The 16,506-nt window shown below is 37.4% G+C and overlaps 1 protein-coding gene across 12 annotated transcripts in view; it reads left to right on the top strand.

The window, feature by feature from the left end:
• Window positions 1–15,770, top strand: part of BICD1 (BICD cargo adaptor 1) — a 174,539-nt gene extending 158,769 nt beyond the window's left edge. For 6 of the 12 annotated variants that reach the window (XM_027471438.3, XM_072039356.1, XM_072039376.1 and 3 more), the window contains one exon: window positions 9,899–15,770. In XM_027471438.3, the coding sequence (XP_027327239.1) occupies window positions 9,899–10,131 (233 nt within the window). In that variant the 3' untranslated portion in view covers window positions 10,132–15,770. Of the gene's footprint in view, window positions 1–3,673; window positions 3,760–9,898 lie in introns of all 12 variants that reach the window. The other 6 variants (XM_027471489.3, XM_072039368.1, XM_027471779.3 and 3 more) reach the window with 5 other exon arrangements.
• The last annotated feature ends 736 nt before the right edge of the window (window positions 15,771–16,506 follow it).

Genomic DNA, 16,506 nt, shown 5'->3' with positions numbered 1-16,506 from the left:
GCACACGTAAAACGGTATTATATATCAGTTACTCATTCACAGCATCCCCAGTGCTTATCTTAGGATTTTTACTATTCTTGGTCTTACCGATCTCTGTAGAGTGCTGTCAAATTTACTGAGTGTCAAAATGTACTGAAATGTTCCACTGCAGTCTGCTTGGTCTTGAACAGGTGGGACTAAAAATGCTTGCACATAGGATTTTCACTGGGGACATTGCTGATGTCAACAGCAGGCAAACCCACCTCTCAGACACTAATAACCCAGTTTAGCAGCCCTGTGTTGATTGGAGTCACCCAGTTCATAGACTGGAGGGCAGAGCACACCTTGTGACATGAGCAAAATGTGTTGTTTTGGTGGCTGAGCCAAAGGGAAGCACAGGAAAATATTTTTTTTCTGAGACTTGCTCTCAGCAACTAATTTATAGTTGCACATTCAGTCCTCATATAAGCAGATGTAGCTTCACTAAGCTTGTTATTTTTAAAGCTCTTACATCAAGAGCTGATTAGCCCAATTAGGACTGGGCATTAGATTCTAAAGGAAAATCAACAGTGACTAATGTGTGAGAGAAAATCTCTGGGCCCTTCACATTGTCATTCCTAGCAAATGGCCGAAATGTTAAGAACTGGAAAATCTGAACAGGCCTAATCTGCAGTAGGAATCAAGCCTCTGAAGCTCCAAAAGATGCTATAGTGACCATTGTCTGATACTGCTGTAGGACTCAGTACTCACTTCATGTCCTGCTGAATTCAGTCCAAATTGACATATGACTTTTGTGCGTGTAGAATAGCTCCTCTTTGCTGTTTATGACTGAAATTGTCACTGAATTACATTTCTTTATTACAGGTTCATAGAATCATAAAAGGGTTCTTAGGACATCAGCCAGCCCATACCCTGCCTCAGTAGTTCACTTCCTCACAGCAAGTAGAGAAGAGAAATAAAAGAGTCTGTATTTAATAACTTTATCATTTTTTGGTGCTCTTTTCTGAGGACACACCATATATAAACTGTGTCTGTTCCTCGAGTATCTTTTGCACAAATGACAAACTCCTTTTGCTTGGTAGCTAGACTGGCACTCTCTCAGGTTTGAAAAATAGGGGAACAGGCCTCTAACAATGTAATTTATTATTATTACTATTTTATAACAAGCACACATGCCTGTCTTTCCCTGTTTTTATGGTATGTGACATTGCCCACAAAGCCAGTAAAGACGTTTGAAACTTTTAACCTTCAACAGGGCATTTCAGAAATAAGCAATCCTTGATACAGACAGGAGCTCCACAGCAGAACAGAAAGACCAAATACCGTCTTCTCATTTTCACCTTTCAACATGACATAACAAGAAGTCATTTTATGACTGTCATGGCATTAAAGAATTTAGGCTACAAATGCTCTGAAACATTTAAAAGGATTAAGCATACAAGGAATAAAGTTGGCTCTGGCACAGCTACCTGGACATAAGTAGATATGAGCCCCTTTGAATTTGAAATGCATAGATGTGATCCATATGCATTCTGCTTAAATCTTTCCTTGCATAATTTTCAAAACTTCACTCCTGGAGGGTGTAGGAAGACAATTCAGCCATTTTAATTCATGTGGATCACTAGGTTTCATATTGGTGTGACTGGGGGCGAGCCAGATTCTGTGAGCGCTGCTGGTGCCAAGTAGAGCTGCTGCCTCATGTGAAGTCTAGGGAGTTTACTCATGTCAAACAGTCATTATCCAGGTTGCATAATCCTCGCAGTATCTGGTTCTGTATTTATGCACACTGCCAAATCTAGCAGACGAAGAGGCTTCATAAAATATTTGCAGGATGTCTGAGATATTAGTATAGGATCATAAATTAGGCATTTTCATTGTTCCTGGCAAAGCCTGTCAGAACAATTCCTTCTGCATTTGTGAAACCTGTCCACACCTTTTCATCACATAGCATTCTGCTGTCTTCGGTTTCTCACTGACTACCTCCTTTAAGCTGTCAGGGACAACTTTGCTTTGGACTTCTAAAAATTAATTTGTTTAGAATAAGACTAACTTTTTCTTTCACCATCATTACCCTTCTACAGTTAGCCTGCTCTGTCTGTCAGGCACCACTTTTATCTGAACCTTGTGCTGAAGTGACAGCCCCTTCAATTCTTAGCTCAGGTATGTTGCAAATTCATGTACTCCTCTGCTCTCAGGACTACAGTGACCATCCTGGCATATGAGAGAATGGCCCACTATCCTTCCTTGTTCTGTTTCTGCTTCCTGACACAATGGTGCCAGCATATATAGCTATGCATATATATTTCTGAAATAGATCCCTTTGAGCTTGAAAATAGGTCCAAAATCCTCTCCTGCTAGCTGAAGCAAGAAGAAACTAGCAATTTGGGTATGTTGCTTCCACCCACTGGAGGTCAGCACAGATTTTCATAGGGAGTAAGGAGAAGCTTTCTGGTCTTATAAAGGAAATGTCATGGTACTGGATATGATGCTCGTTGCTGGGAAGCTGTGGTGCTCTGCATTGTACCTGTTATTATCTAAAGACTTGATCGGAAATTACTCACAGGTTCTTCCACTTGACTGAGACAAAGAATAGATGTAGATTTCAGAAGTCATCCGTATTTTAAAGAGAAAAGACTACTGATGTTGACCTTTAAGTAGTAGCCAATTGAAAAAAATAAAATAAAATCTTTCCTATCACATGAAATTGTGTAATCTCATTTTTAGGTAACTCATTACCACCAAAGTTTTAGGTTGAGAATCAAGTTAAAGCAGCAAGACCTAATGACAGATCTGCAAATGCAGCTGGAGACAAAAAATGATCTCCAGTAGCTCTCCAGATGGTCTGAATTTCACCCATATTTTTAAATGTTCAAAAGGACCCTGATGAGTGCGCTTTCTGACAACCTGAGTCATGCAGGCTGTGGCCAGACTAATGTGGGGAATGCTAGCTCATCTTGAGATATGTAAATTTTGGTGGAAACTAGTAAGCCACAAAGCAGGGTTATGTCTTCTTCAGCTACTTTTCTTAACTCCTCCAAATATTATGGAGTTCAAAGCTGTTTTCTGTCTTCAAAGGATTATTTGGTTGTGTTGTTATTTAATAAGAACTAGCTTTGCAAGTTATTTATGTGGAAAATGCTTTGGCAGAAAATTGTTAAAATAATATAAATATAATAGAGAAAACCTAATGTAACAATTCCCCTTTTCCTTTTTATATATATTAAAAAAAAAATATCTCACAAGCACTCTTTAGAAGTTGTGAAGACTTTCTTGCAAACATTTTCTCCAATACCATAATGAGAAGGCATCTCTTTTATGGATATAAGTTATCTGGAGAAATTGTTACTAGCTTTTTTGACACTTTTTATATTAAATGTAAGCAAAACAGCTTCATCACCTGCAGAAGAACGATGAGTACGAGGTTTAAACCCAGATTCTGAACACAGCCCGTTAGGCTGTCTGTTTAAACAAAAATTTGACAGTGTTAAGGGAAGGCAAGTGAAAATGTCTTCTCTACTTCTGAGCAGAAAAGAAAAGAAGTAATGTTACTACTATCACGAAAAAGGTGTTTCTGTCAGATAAGGAACCAAGCAAACATTCCTCACTAAATCTCCCCATCAGATGCACAGCCTGTGTACTGCTGTTACTAACCCCTTGCTCTGTAATCTCTCTGTATATATGTCTAATTTATCAGTTTCTTGTAGATTGTCAGCAGCCTGCTGCCTCCATACCGCCACACGGCTCACAACTAGCCAGGGGGCCAGATTGCCAGACTGTCAGGTAATCCTAACTAACTCTTTTCTCTTTGCACATAGCTGCATGTATGTCTGCAATTCCCCTTGTCTTCCCTGAACAAAGCCTCTTTGCTCCGATTCTTCACTAATAGCAAACTTTCAACAACTGGAGGAACTGTGATGATTTCTGGAGGGAAAATACAAACATGAACCACAGGATCTGAGCACTTATATCCATGTAAACATGGAAAAGAATGCAAAATTGAATCTTGCATTCCTCGTTTGGTCTTTTTATGCAGACAGTTTCTCAGTGATGCCAAAACAGTAATGATTTAACTTTTTTTTTTTGCTAGATATATTTACTTAAATGGGGGGTTTTGATTATAGAGTTATGCACAGACTTCTCTTTCTGTAAGGTGGTATTTTAAAGGCACTTGTGAGATTTTTAGCAGACGCTTCTCAGCTCTCTCTAACCTGGAAACTCAGTCTCACCGTAGTCAGTTCCTAATCTTGTTAAAAGTAATCTCTTGTGTCCATGCTCGCAGGTAGTGCAAAGGCCAAGTCATGCTTCTGAGGTGGTTGAATTAATCAAGGCATAATAACCAGCCTAAGAAAAAAGAGATGACAGTATCTTTATCAGTTCATGGTATATTCCGTGCATATAGTCACTTCTGACTATATTCTGCAATTTGAAACAGGTTACGTTATTTTTAGACCTTACCTCAATCTATAGAGAACCCGCTGATCTACAGCCTTATTACGTATAATGAAGCCGTTTCCCACACAGTGCTAAACTCCACGTGTGTGGAAGTCTGCCATGACACAGGCTGGGGAAGGGGTGCAGTACTGCTTTCAGGCTGCACATCAGGCACTGCTGTGCGTGTTCTGCCAGGTCACAAGTCCCTCAGTGATCTTGGAACAGCCTTTTCATCTGTGCTTCTCTGTCGTGCCCCCTCTAAATGCTAACAAACAATTATTCCTGCAATTTTATATGCCCTTCTCAGAAGGGAAGACCTACCTGATCTACTTCTGCCCTATGTTTGTTTGCAAGCATCGCCTTGTTCTGCAGACAAACCAGCAGAGAAGGGGATGTTCCAAAGGCAAGTCTCAGGGATTTCTGGCTTGTCCATGAATGCTTCCTCGGTTAGAAAGATCTCATTAGCCACAACCAGAACTGGATGTGTTCATCAAGAAGCCTTTCTTGGCAGGTTTCCAAACCAAAACCATGGTATTCAGGAAGCAATAACATTTAAAAGGTTAAATTTTTTTTATATGATCAACCTTTTTAAAAATTCAGATCAGTCATCCTACAAAGAACACACGCCTATACACTTGGCTGAACTATTGACCTTCAGATGACTGTAATTTTTTACCATTAGATTGTTACTCTTCCGGTAAGTGAAAACACCCTACTCTTTTTGGTATATTAACACTGATGTCTTGCTTGTCTCAGCCATATAGCTGCATAGCCTCATAAAGCAGTGAAGTGTAACAACAGATTTAATAAAGTCAGCATAATGTTTGTGAGTGATTTATATAAAGTAATTGAAGTTTGGAGTAAAAAATAAAGACTTTTTATGAACCTTTAAAAAAATTTAGACGTACTGGTTCAGATTTTCTAAATCCAGGAGAGGAGGAAGACAGGAGCTTGTAATGTGCTTCTTCCTCCTGTGATAGTCCCTTCTGGTGTGACACAGCTGCTTTCAATTGTGTGACGATACCAAATGAGGAAGATTAGCTGTGCCCAGCCCTAAAGTCACCCATTTTAAGAGAGAGGTATGCTTGTTTTTAAGTCACTAACACTACTCTTGCAGTGATGTGACATCTCAGTGGCATTTCACGTGGAATCAAGCAATAGCTTGTTAAGACTTGTAATTCACACGGACACTTTCCACATCCTGCAATATGTTTAGTCATGTTCAAACTAGTTTTTGTGCCTGACTTAACACAAATAGATTCAGTCTGAGCTTCAGTATTAAACATAGAGAGCTTTTCCTCATCAAACGTTTGTACTGAATTTTAAATGGGACTTACGTATCTCTGGGTTTTTCACAGTCACTATGAAAGTTCACTGAACCCAGTGTAAAGGATTCACACTGGAAAAAAAATAAGAACAGATTTTCAAGATACATTTAGTCAACGTTAGCTATACGTTATAGCTATGCTGTATAGTTAGCTAAACATTTGCCTGTCTTTTTGCCTATATCTGCATACTCCTGTTAGAGCTTGGTCTGGAGAATCTGGGAGAACTTTCTTTAGAGATTTTCCAAGCAAACTGATGAAGCAATGCATGAAAATCTCACACTGCCTTCTATGCATCACCTCAGTTTTTCAGTCCAGGAATGTGAGGCAAACAGCCAAATGCAGGACTGAAAGTTACTGGATGATGTTCATCCCTTTCTAGCATCTGTAGAAATCTGTCTGATATTGCACAAGAACAAAACATTACTGTCAACCAATACTATAAAGAACATGTCTATCTTTGGGCCAAATGCTAGACCCAAGTTATCTAAAAAAGAAACAAAAGAAAACCCCCATAACACTAAAATGAAAGCAATATTAATTATTTTGTAAGAAATAATGCTTTTATTTTGTATAAAATATGAAATAAACTAAAAATAGCATTAAATATTAAGGAAGTAAGATTTAAAAAAAAAAAAAAAAAAGGTAATGCATGCAAAATGGTTCAGTCCTGAAAATATCACCGATCTGTTTGTATTTTCCATGGCTGATTTATTACAATTACAATCTATGCCATATAATACCGCATGCAAACGACATCTTTAAGAAAGAACAGAGTACTTACTAACACCAAGGGGCTTTGCATGATATTTTCCGAATGATACTAGAAATATATGATTAGCATTTTGAGTGCTGTGTTGGGGAAGAAGAGCTGCTTAGAAACAGGCAATAAGAGTGACACAGACCTCATCCGTCAACTGAATGGATGTATCTCCAAGTTATACCAGCCTTTAAAGAGAGGTTTACAATAATGTATTAAAACTAAGTATTTTAAGAGCAGCACATATTTCATGGCCAGAATGTAACAATACTCTTACTTATTCTCAGTTAAAACTCAACAGCTTCAGGTTCTTCCATGGCTTTCTCTTGCATCGTGTCCTTAATATCACCTGCCAGCCTCTACTGCCTGTGACTGACAATATGCCTGATAGCTCAGCTCCAGGACCTGCTACCACGATCACTTATACTGCCATAAAAAGCACACTGCATGCCATGTGTCACTTGCTGATTCTGCCTGATGGATGATGTAATTTTTGTTTAGATACTGCTACAATAATCTGCATTACCAAACTGGATGCACTGTTTTTCTGAAGGGAGAATGGTGTAACAGTAGAGTGTTAGGATAAGATTCAAATCTACTAGGCCTGTAAGTAGTGGGTGTATATGTGTTGCTGCAAAGGTACTTGTACTGATAACCTTGTAACCATTTTTTTCTCTTCCCAATGCCCCTAATATTTATTATTGGTTGAAAAGGGAATGGTGAGACAAAGTTTTATATTTCTTCTGTGCATAGAAATGTGCTTGTATTTGAAAGTGGGAAGTAACACAGAATTACTGTGAAAAAAAAAAAAAAAAGTAATTCTGAGCCCATTGCTTCCTAACCTAGCATATTCTGGAATTGTTTGTGTTACAGCATTTGCAGTCAGGGATGATTTTGTACTAAAAGTGATGGCAGCACATTAATGAAGCTGCACGTATTTGTATAGAGGATAATCTAATGTCTTTAAGAGGTCCTGTTTCAGGCCATTCCTCTAAATAACTAGTACTAACTATGGCTATTTCCTTATCAGTCCTCTGCCTCAAAGCATAGACATGTGTGTTGTTTATTTTTAAAGCTGGGAAGGAACCCCCAAAAGACAAATACATCTCTGCTAGTGAGCAAGGAAAATATTCCATTTCTGTTCCTTTCTGACAATTACAGAAGTCCTCCATAAAAAAGCAATGGGGCAGCAAGGGAGGAGATCCAGGCAATCTTTGTAGGCTAACACGACCACCTTGTTGTTCATCTTCCCCGGATGTCACATTAAAGTTTCAATTCACTTTAATTTCTCTGAAAGTCTTAAGAGTAGGGCTTTTAGTAAGATTATCTTGAAAACTTAGGAGGTGCTGAAGCCTGGAGCTGGCTCTTCACAAGTTCTAGAGTAAATGCAGAGCTTTTGAGTCTATCTTAAATCACTCCTGATACAGGCTCATTTGAGAGGAGTAGATAAAGATCTCACTCAGATCCCGCTTTAGGTTCTCTATCTGCATTTTTATGTTGCAGAATATGACAGAACAAAAGGATCATTACAGCCATGGAAATAAATGCTTAGGTTTGAGTCCTTTCAGTCTTTGATTAAACAAGTCCAGCTACTAAGCTTCAAGAAAATATTTTGGATGAAATATTTATGCCTAGGTGGTTAATGTTAGACTATATATAAACTGAGGAGTCATAGTCCTAAAAAAACAGTAAACACTTTGGGACTGACCTACTCAGACAGCCAAGTGCAAAATGAAGCCAGTGAGGTCCTAAGCTCCTATAGCTTGCTCTCACCAGCCATTTTCAGCTCATCTTCAGGAACATAAATGTGACAGAGTTTAACTGAAGACATGGAAGTCCATGATCTTCAAATAAGCTCAGCAATGCAAGGACTCCAGCTCCTGCTGAATTGCAATACCTATGGATTTTTTGCCATAATCTTCTTGGCTCCCCTGATTTGAAAACAGACATTGTCATCACCTTTCTTAATGGTGATGATACACACTTGTTTTTGTCTTCAAGAAAGTGCAATGCCATTCTTTGTTTCCTGAAGTAGATGCTATATGTGGAAATACAGACGCTTTCAGTACTGCTGGCATTTCCAATGGCAGATTTGCAAATACCTCTGGCATTTCAAATTGATTCATTTCCAACAATAGACTAATTGCATTCCTTCAGCCAGCGCTCAATAGTCTGTACTGTAGAGATAATGTGTAACAGCACGGTTTCTAAAGAAGGAAAATGGAAAAGGCAAATTTTCTTGAAGAAAGGGCTGTGAATGATTGTGATTCATCATACATCATGCTGTTGAGCTTGGAATAATTTAAAGAAGCATTAAGTAAAAATTCTTCTTAGACATTTTTTTTAAAACAAATTCCATTTATTTATATTCTGTTTTTGAATCTTGTTTTGCCGTGTGCTTTCCTTGAATGTTTAATGGCTGACACTTAGCTTGACATCAGCTAGATGAGCTGAAGTTCATCCTCACAGGCTAAGGCTGCAGAATGATATGGGACTCAGTTGAGCTGTGTCCTCATTGCCTGCTGCTGTGTAGTATAGATGGCTGACTTAAGTGAGACAGCCTGCATATCTGAAGCTTTCTAGCAGGAGCATCCTGGAACTCTGCACCAAGAAGCGGGGTGTGTTCCCGTTAGCTGCCCCTTATCTTTGTGCTGCCACTGCTAGACTGCTACTCCAACCACACCACGTGTGTTGAAAGCTAGTTCAGATCCCTCTGCAATACATTACAGGCTACGCTCTAAATGCATGTGTAGAGGCTTGACAGGTGAATGCTGTCATCGGAACAGTTGTTCATGAAAAATAGTCAAATAACAACAACAACAAAAAGAATTGAAGAGGATTCAAAAATGTAAAACAAAAACTCTTTGGAAGTGTTGATTACAAAATACATAATGTTTGTTGCCTGAAGAGGAAAGTTACACTTTATTTCTTTGAATGTACTAGATAATAGGTTGCATTTAGTAAGAGGACATGTTTTCAGGAAGTGTTGAAACCTGATTTCCAATTTAGCACTTTCCTTCATTTAGAGCAATTAATCAGTTGTATATATACAATTCTTAACGTTCACATAAAGATGGCACCTGTATATCACCCTTCAAATTTGTTCTCCCATTTCACAAATGCATTTATTTTTCCAAAGAGTATTTTTCGTCAGAGCATGCAAACAACAATTGAATACAGAAACTGGCAGGCAGGCTATCAATGGCATTTCATGTGTAAATCCAGGTGCCAATAAGTGTGTGTGCGCTGAGGATTTTTTTATACTGTATATTTGAGGATACAGATTTAAAGATGCAGTTTCATTGCCTTTTAGAATTTGTTTCCAGCATTGTACAATTGACATGCTTGTAAAATGTTTGCCACGTATTTTAAGCACTTCTTCTCTTTTCTTTTTAATTTTCAGTCCTAGTGCTCTTCCAGAAGAGCAGCCACATTCCAGCTCTCAGTGTGCCCCTCTCAACTGTCTCTCTAAGCCTCCTCCTTATCCCTAATCTTCATATGCAACGTAAGAGAAAATCCAAACAGAGTGGAGTTCATGCAACAAAGGTTTGGGTTGTTCCCAACAAGCAGGTAGACAATCCTGCCTTGTTGCGGCATCGACAAGCATGGATTCATATCCACAGCTCTGGCAAGTGAGGGAAGGTTGAGAAGAAGAACACAAAGCACAGAGCCCAACCTATCAAGAAGACTTTTTATGGTTCCTCTGATTGTATTCAAACTTTGCTATCACAACTAAAGTATAGTGAAATTTAATATCTCAACAAAGTTATTCCTCCCAGCTGCTTGGCTTTACCTCTGATACAATGAGAGACTTAAGCCAATATTAAAAAAAAAAAAAAGTATGTTACTAAAATCCTACCCTCACAACCTCTAAGTTCAGCCATAGGAACCAGTTCAAATTTCCTTTTGTCATTAAGGGTGTGATATTTATTTCTTACTTTATTTGCACCATAATTTTGTGTTTATAAAATACAGTCTTTTTTGTGAGAAATGTATTTAATTCATTTTATTTTTTAAAAAACAAGCAGAAATAGCTTAAGCAAAGAATGACTGTGTTAATATTAAAAAGAGGGTTGTTGCATTGGCCAGCATATGGCCAATTCTTATTGCACAAAAATGCTGGCAATGGGTGGAATTGAAATGTTAACAATGACTGTATATTTTGCTGCTGCACTGATATTGTTTATGCACTTGTTTTTTTTTTTAATTCCTATTTCACTAGCTTCTGGTTTTGTTTTAGCTCTTCACTGAAAGATAATTATTAAGCCTAAGAAGGAGATGAAAGGATGTATTGATTTGTTTTCAGTTGTTTGCTTGCATTGTGATTATATTTTTGCATTTCAGACAAGTAGATGAATTGGTGCTGTTTTTTTGGGCTGCTTTCTATTTGGTATCTGAGAAAAAAAATCTAAAACAAGTAAACTGTTGTGTGCTAATTAAAAACATTCTTTCCTCTTGCTCCCATATTCAGGATACTAGCTTGAGGCCTTACTGTGAAAGGCTAGTATGAAAGGCCAAGTTGTAGGCACTTCAAGTGAAGTATTTTGTGGTGAAATAACTGCTGCAGGTAGGGTTAATGGTGGATCAAAGTTAGCAGGACTTTACTGTAGTGCATTTTTTCCTTGCCAAAAATCAACAGATACAGAACCTTAGCTAATGTCAGTTTATGACAAATACTCAGGTGATCTACGCTACGCAGACTCTATCGCAACAGTGCACAGTGCTCCTAGTTAAAGATTCTTTCCTGTAAAAGCTGAGTAAATCATTTTTTGTTTGTTTGTTTTTAAATAATGAGTTTCAGAACAAAACCAAGGATAGCAGAATTTATTTTGCACAATACCTGACAGCAAGGCAAGCGGCTATGTAAGGTGTTCAGCACATGTGGTCTTCCTGTTTGGCCATAAGCTAGGAGAAGTCCTCAGTGCTGCCTATTTGTTGGTATAGCAGACTCCTTGCTCCGTCAGGTGGCCTTAATTTATTTACGGAAGAAAGGCTTAGATATTTCCACATCTTTATTCCTTCCCTGCAGCATGAGTGTGATCTACAAGAGAGAAGCACAGTACAGCCTTAGGTACAGAGCAGCTGGAAAAAAAAATGCTGCAGATATGGTTGGAATAATTCTTTTATATTCTGCCTGAATCTGAGAAAATGAACTCAGTCTTCTGTTAGCAACAGTGCTTACCAAATGTTATGATACACAAAACATCAGCAGAGGAAAGAATCAGTGACCAATCAGTGTGCCTAACAATCATTATTTCCATGGTACCAGTAATGAAGGTGCTGTAAATAGAAATATTCTATGTAATCAACTGTGTATGTCGTACAGCCTTGGCAAAGCAGCTGAGCTATTGTAACAAAACATTCAGAGTCAAAGGTGGGGAAAATAGGAACAGACTGATATCAAATTCTAACCAGATCAAACAGACAATACTCACCAGTGTTTCTGCTTAAGTTTCCATGCAGTTCACATGGTTCTTCTTGTATACATTTACATAACTATTTAGTATCGTACTTAACTGATGTGTTGTCTTGTCATACGAAAGTCAAGTAAAACTTGTTCAGCGCTATCATAGTTTGACATGGAGATTAGCTGCTATTTTGATTTTTATTAAAATTAAAAAAATAAAATAAAAAATTGTCTGAGGCAAATGTTGCCTTTCAAGAGCACCTCACAATTCCTGACATTGCCAGACTGGTATAGTTACCTTGTAAAACATGGCAATGGCTACGTCCAACAAAGAAAGCTCTGTATATTGTTAAACAAAAAAAAAAGAATTTGCATTGCACATTGAACAGAGTTACCGCGGGCTGTACTTGGAATAGTTTTTCCTATTTTCATATCCAAAGCAAACATTTGCCCTGAATTTTAGTTAAACAGAAATTCAGTGAAATACATTTCCTTTCTATATAGATATGAATTTATGAAAAAATGATATAGTGGAACATTTGTTTAGTAACGTATTTGTTTCCGATTGTAATTTGCAGAGCAACTTTGGGAAACTGAAACATTGTACTGGTATGTCCATGTGGATCAAGAGCATTTAATGGTATAGAAATTGTGGTCCTGTTTTATAGAAATAAGTGGGTTTATTAAATTTTTTATTCTCTTAAGCTTTAAATTCTTCATTTCTAAGTTTTCAATTTGCATTTTTTAATATGTAATAAAACAAGTAAATGTTGGAAATTTAAGAGAACTAGAAACAAACCAACTTAAATGTACAAAAGGCTGTAGTTATTGCATTGTAAGTTACAGAACTGTGTAGGTCCCTGGGACAACTTTTGTCAGTTAACCAGTACAAAATAAAATACATATCTTGAACTTGAGATGATAAACTCTTCTTTATTATATAGTGATTGGTAGCATGCAACTTTGTGAGATATTTTGTAGGAAATATTTACATAGACAAAACCAGACACAAAAGTGTTTTTTTGTATGTTTGTTTTGAGTTGCAAAATACTATACTCTGTCCGTTTAAAATTAATTTATGATGTGGTGTTATCTATCCTGGTTTTTAAAGATTAAGAAGAAAAGGGTATATATATTGCCTAATGGTTGCGTGTACTCAGAACTGCTGAAATGTGTCCTAAGCAGGACACATGCATACTACTGAAATGTAGTTTTTGTTCTCTGTGATGGCCTTGAAATTTCCTTGGATTTAGAATAGCCTTTTCATTTCTGCAGCATTCTGTTTTGGGTTTTATTTTCCAATGCAGTGGAAAAAAATATTGTTTGTTCAGTGAAATGATAAAAGTCTGGAAATCCAGTTATAGGAAATGTGTGGAAAATTAAAAACAAAAAAAAAAAAGAAAAAAAGATTTAATTATAAGGGGAATGAAAGATGTAAGATATAATAGTATGGAAAATATATTTTCTATCAGAAGGTTAATAGAAGCTTTTACAGAAAGAGGAAATATTATCATTTCTCATGCTAATCATATGGAAGTTTCTGCCTTCTATGTGGAGGCGATAGTGATATTCTTTCTGACTGACAGGTTGGCACTTCTGTGCTTGCTTCATCCATATTTTTCACGGTAAATTAATGTAACCATAGCTGTACAGTAGGGCTCATAGAGTGAACTATAACTAATGTAATGCTGCAACTCTTAATGCCAAGATGACCTTCAGTTTACTTTTGATTTTGAAAGATTGATAACTTGATTAAGCCATTTACCATATTAAAGCATTAACAGAAAGATTATGTTACAAAATATAACCTCACTTATGCAACGTGACCTCACCTACAAAGGCTGCTCGTGCTAGTTAGGTTGCAAACACCGAAGTACAGCTGTTTATAAAATATGGACCAGTCCTCAGCAGGCTGGGAACAATGCCCAGGAGCCTGGGCCCTTACTTTGATACCAACCTTATTGCTCAGCGTGCCATGCCAGTGTCAAGAGTTGCGCTGCCAGTTCCGCTATAGCTGGATTCATCATCACCATCAGGTATAGATTGCATCAACCCTTCTGAGGGCTGTTCCCTTTCTCTGATGGAAGATGTGCATCCACATAGGTTATTGTAAAATTTCTCTCTACTTAGGAAATCTGTGTTTGAAAATGGCAGACACTGATGTTTTACCTTGGAAGTAATGGTAATTGCTATAGTTACCTCTTTAAAAATTCCGGTCATCACTTTTCTTCAGTTTTCCCTTGCTTGCTGTGTGTGCAGTGAGTCTGAAAGGGATATACAGTATTCAGACTATTTTTAACCATTAAGGTTTTTTTTGTTTTGTTTTGTTTTGTTTTTTTAATATAGTTAAGCATCCTGTGGAAAGAAACAACAACAAAAAAAAGCAATTGCCTTTTGCCTTCAGGCATAAATGCATCTAAATATGCAACATAAAATGCGTGCATGAGATTCTTAACATCATGTAGCTTTTCCATATCCATAATTAAGCTAGAAAATTCTTAATTCTTGTGTGATCTGCATATTTCTCATGTTAGAAAGGCAAGAGGACTATCACTGACTCTGTATCTTTCATTCTGAGGTGCATGGCTTAAATCCTTATTGGATTTTAATCTGTTTCCTGTGGAGTTCTTGAAAATCCCTTTCATGAAGTATAATGGCAATTGAGTGACAAACCGACAAAGGGTAAAGCAAAAATCCTATATTCCATGACTGGAGTCAATGTGCAAGCAGACTCTGGGTGACAGGGCTTTGTTTCAGAAGTGTCTTTCCATGAAGCGCCATATTTGTTTTGATTATCATTATTTGCTGTAAAAGAAACAGTGGAGAAGAGTGTTTTTTTCTCAGCATTTGTAAACCAAATTATACAGTTACTTGATTTCAAGAGTATTTTGGAAATCATCGAAAACAAGTAATTGATAAAATTTTTGAGTAGACTGGCTTGCTAGCTTAGTTGTTATTCCATCAGCTGTGAATAAGAAATAAGAGTAATCTAGCTTTTTTTTTTTTTTTTTTTTTTTCCCTCCCCATCCACAGGTATGGCTCTGTGTGCTATACCAGTGGATAAATTAAGTCCATTTTATTAGTTATTGCCCTATTGTTTTTCAGCCCTGTGGTCTGACTGTTAAAGGGTTAATTAACTTGATCCTTTGTAAACAACTTTAAAAAATGAAAACTGATGTTTTGTGACTTTTGTAATCTATTGAATGTTTCCATTTGCATGATGTTCTGTATCTAATTGACCATACAGATTGCTGTGTTCCTTTCAAAAGAGTTTTAACATTGGTGGACATTGTGACAAACACAAATTTGTATACAGTATGTTTTCTGCTGTGATAACTCAGCTAATCCTATTTGAATTGACATTATGTTGTCCTGCCTTCTTGGGTTAAATGATGAAGTGTTTCTAGATGGTGAAGAATATGAAAGTATATATGTTCATTTGCTAAAGACTGAATAATGGAAACTCTTCTTGTTGCTTCTTTATGCTAAAAGCAGAGCAAAAAAAAAAAAAAAAGGAAAAAAAAGAAAAAAAAAGAAAAAAGAAGAAAATGGCAAAAAAAAAAGTTAAATAATTCTTGTTTCCAAAAATGCATCATTTGTTTTTAAAATTGAAGTAATTCCCATGTTAACTCTTTCCTGTCCTTGTAGACAATCCCAGATTAATGCCTTGTGAGGGATTCATAAAGTCTGTGCTTGTAACATGTGTAATATGATCATGCAGTCAAATGGTTGGGAAAAACACTCTAGTGCCGAAGAAAATAATTAAAAAAGCCAATATACTGATTCTTACATCTTTATGTTCAAATTGAAATTACAGTGTAATGCATAACTGTTCCAGTGAATAAACTGGCCATTTTTGTTCATTTAATTCCATGCTGTCTGGTCTGCTTGTATTTCTGTCAGTTTGCAGTGTGTTCATGGCTTGTGCTTTTACATTTATTTATCTCTTAAAGATCTGTAATTGTAAGTTTAAAAGGTATTGGAATGAAAGGAAAGGAAATTGAAACGGGAAATCAACATTAAAGGAAAGGGGAATCAGAATTAAAGAAAATGTGTTTCCTCTATTTTCTGAGACTGAAGCAGATATTACAGTAAAGACTGATTCCCCAGATAAAGTTACCAGTAGATTTGAGCACTCTGAAATGCTCCAACATCTGAATAAGGTCTCAGTACAAGAATGCCTTGTAAGATGTAAATCTCCACCCTCAGGAGATATGTAAGCAAAGTAAGGGCTGAAGTCAGCATAAAACTGGGCCGGGCGCGCCACGTTCAGTACAGCATATCACGGCTGATTGTAAAGTCAGAAAGACCTTTTTCCCTTGTGGAAGTGCCTCACTCTGACAGCAAGGGGGTCAAAAGCCCTCCCTCAGCAGCCAGTCCTGCAGTGCTCCAGGTGCGTGGCCGTGGCAGGCAGGTGGCCGCTGCAGTTCCCTAGGTCCCCAAGAGGCAGCAGGTGTGCAGCTTTTAGGAATAGGCCAGGAAAAGGCCCGGAGGAAGGATCATGCCTCCAAGCCTGCTTGGCCTCTGTGATGTTGGACTCAATGGCAACTACTAGTGGGCTTTGTTTTTGGCTGGTGAGGTGCTTTGGATAGTAACAGGATTTG

This window comes from Anas platyrhynchos, chromosome 1, assembly GCF_047663525.1.
Source record: "Anas platyrhynchos isolate ZD024472 breed Pekin duck chromosome 1, IASCAAS_PekinDuck_T2T, whole genome shotgun sequence".
NCBI lineage: Eukaryota > Metazoa > Chordata > Aves > Anseriformes > Anatidae > Anas > Anas platyrhynchos.
The sequence above is the reverse complement of the archived record's forward strand: the minus strand, read 5'-3'. Positions and strand labels throughout refer to the sequence as shown.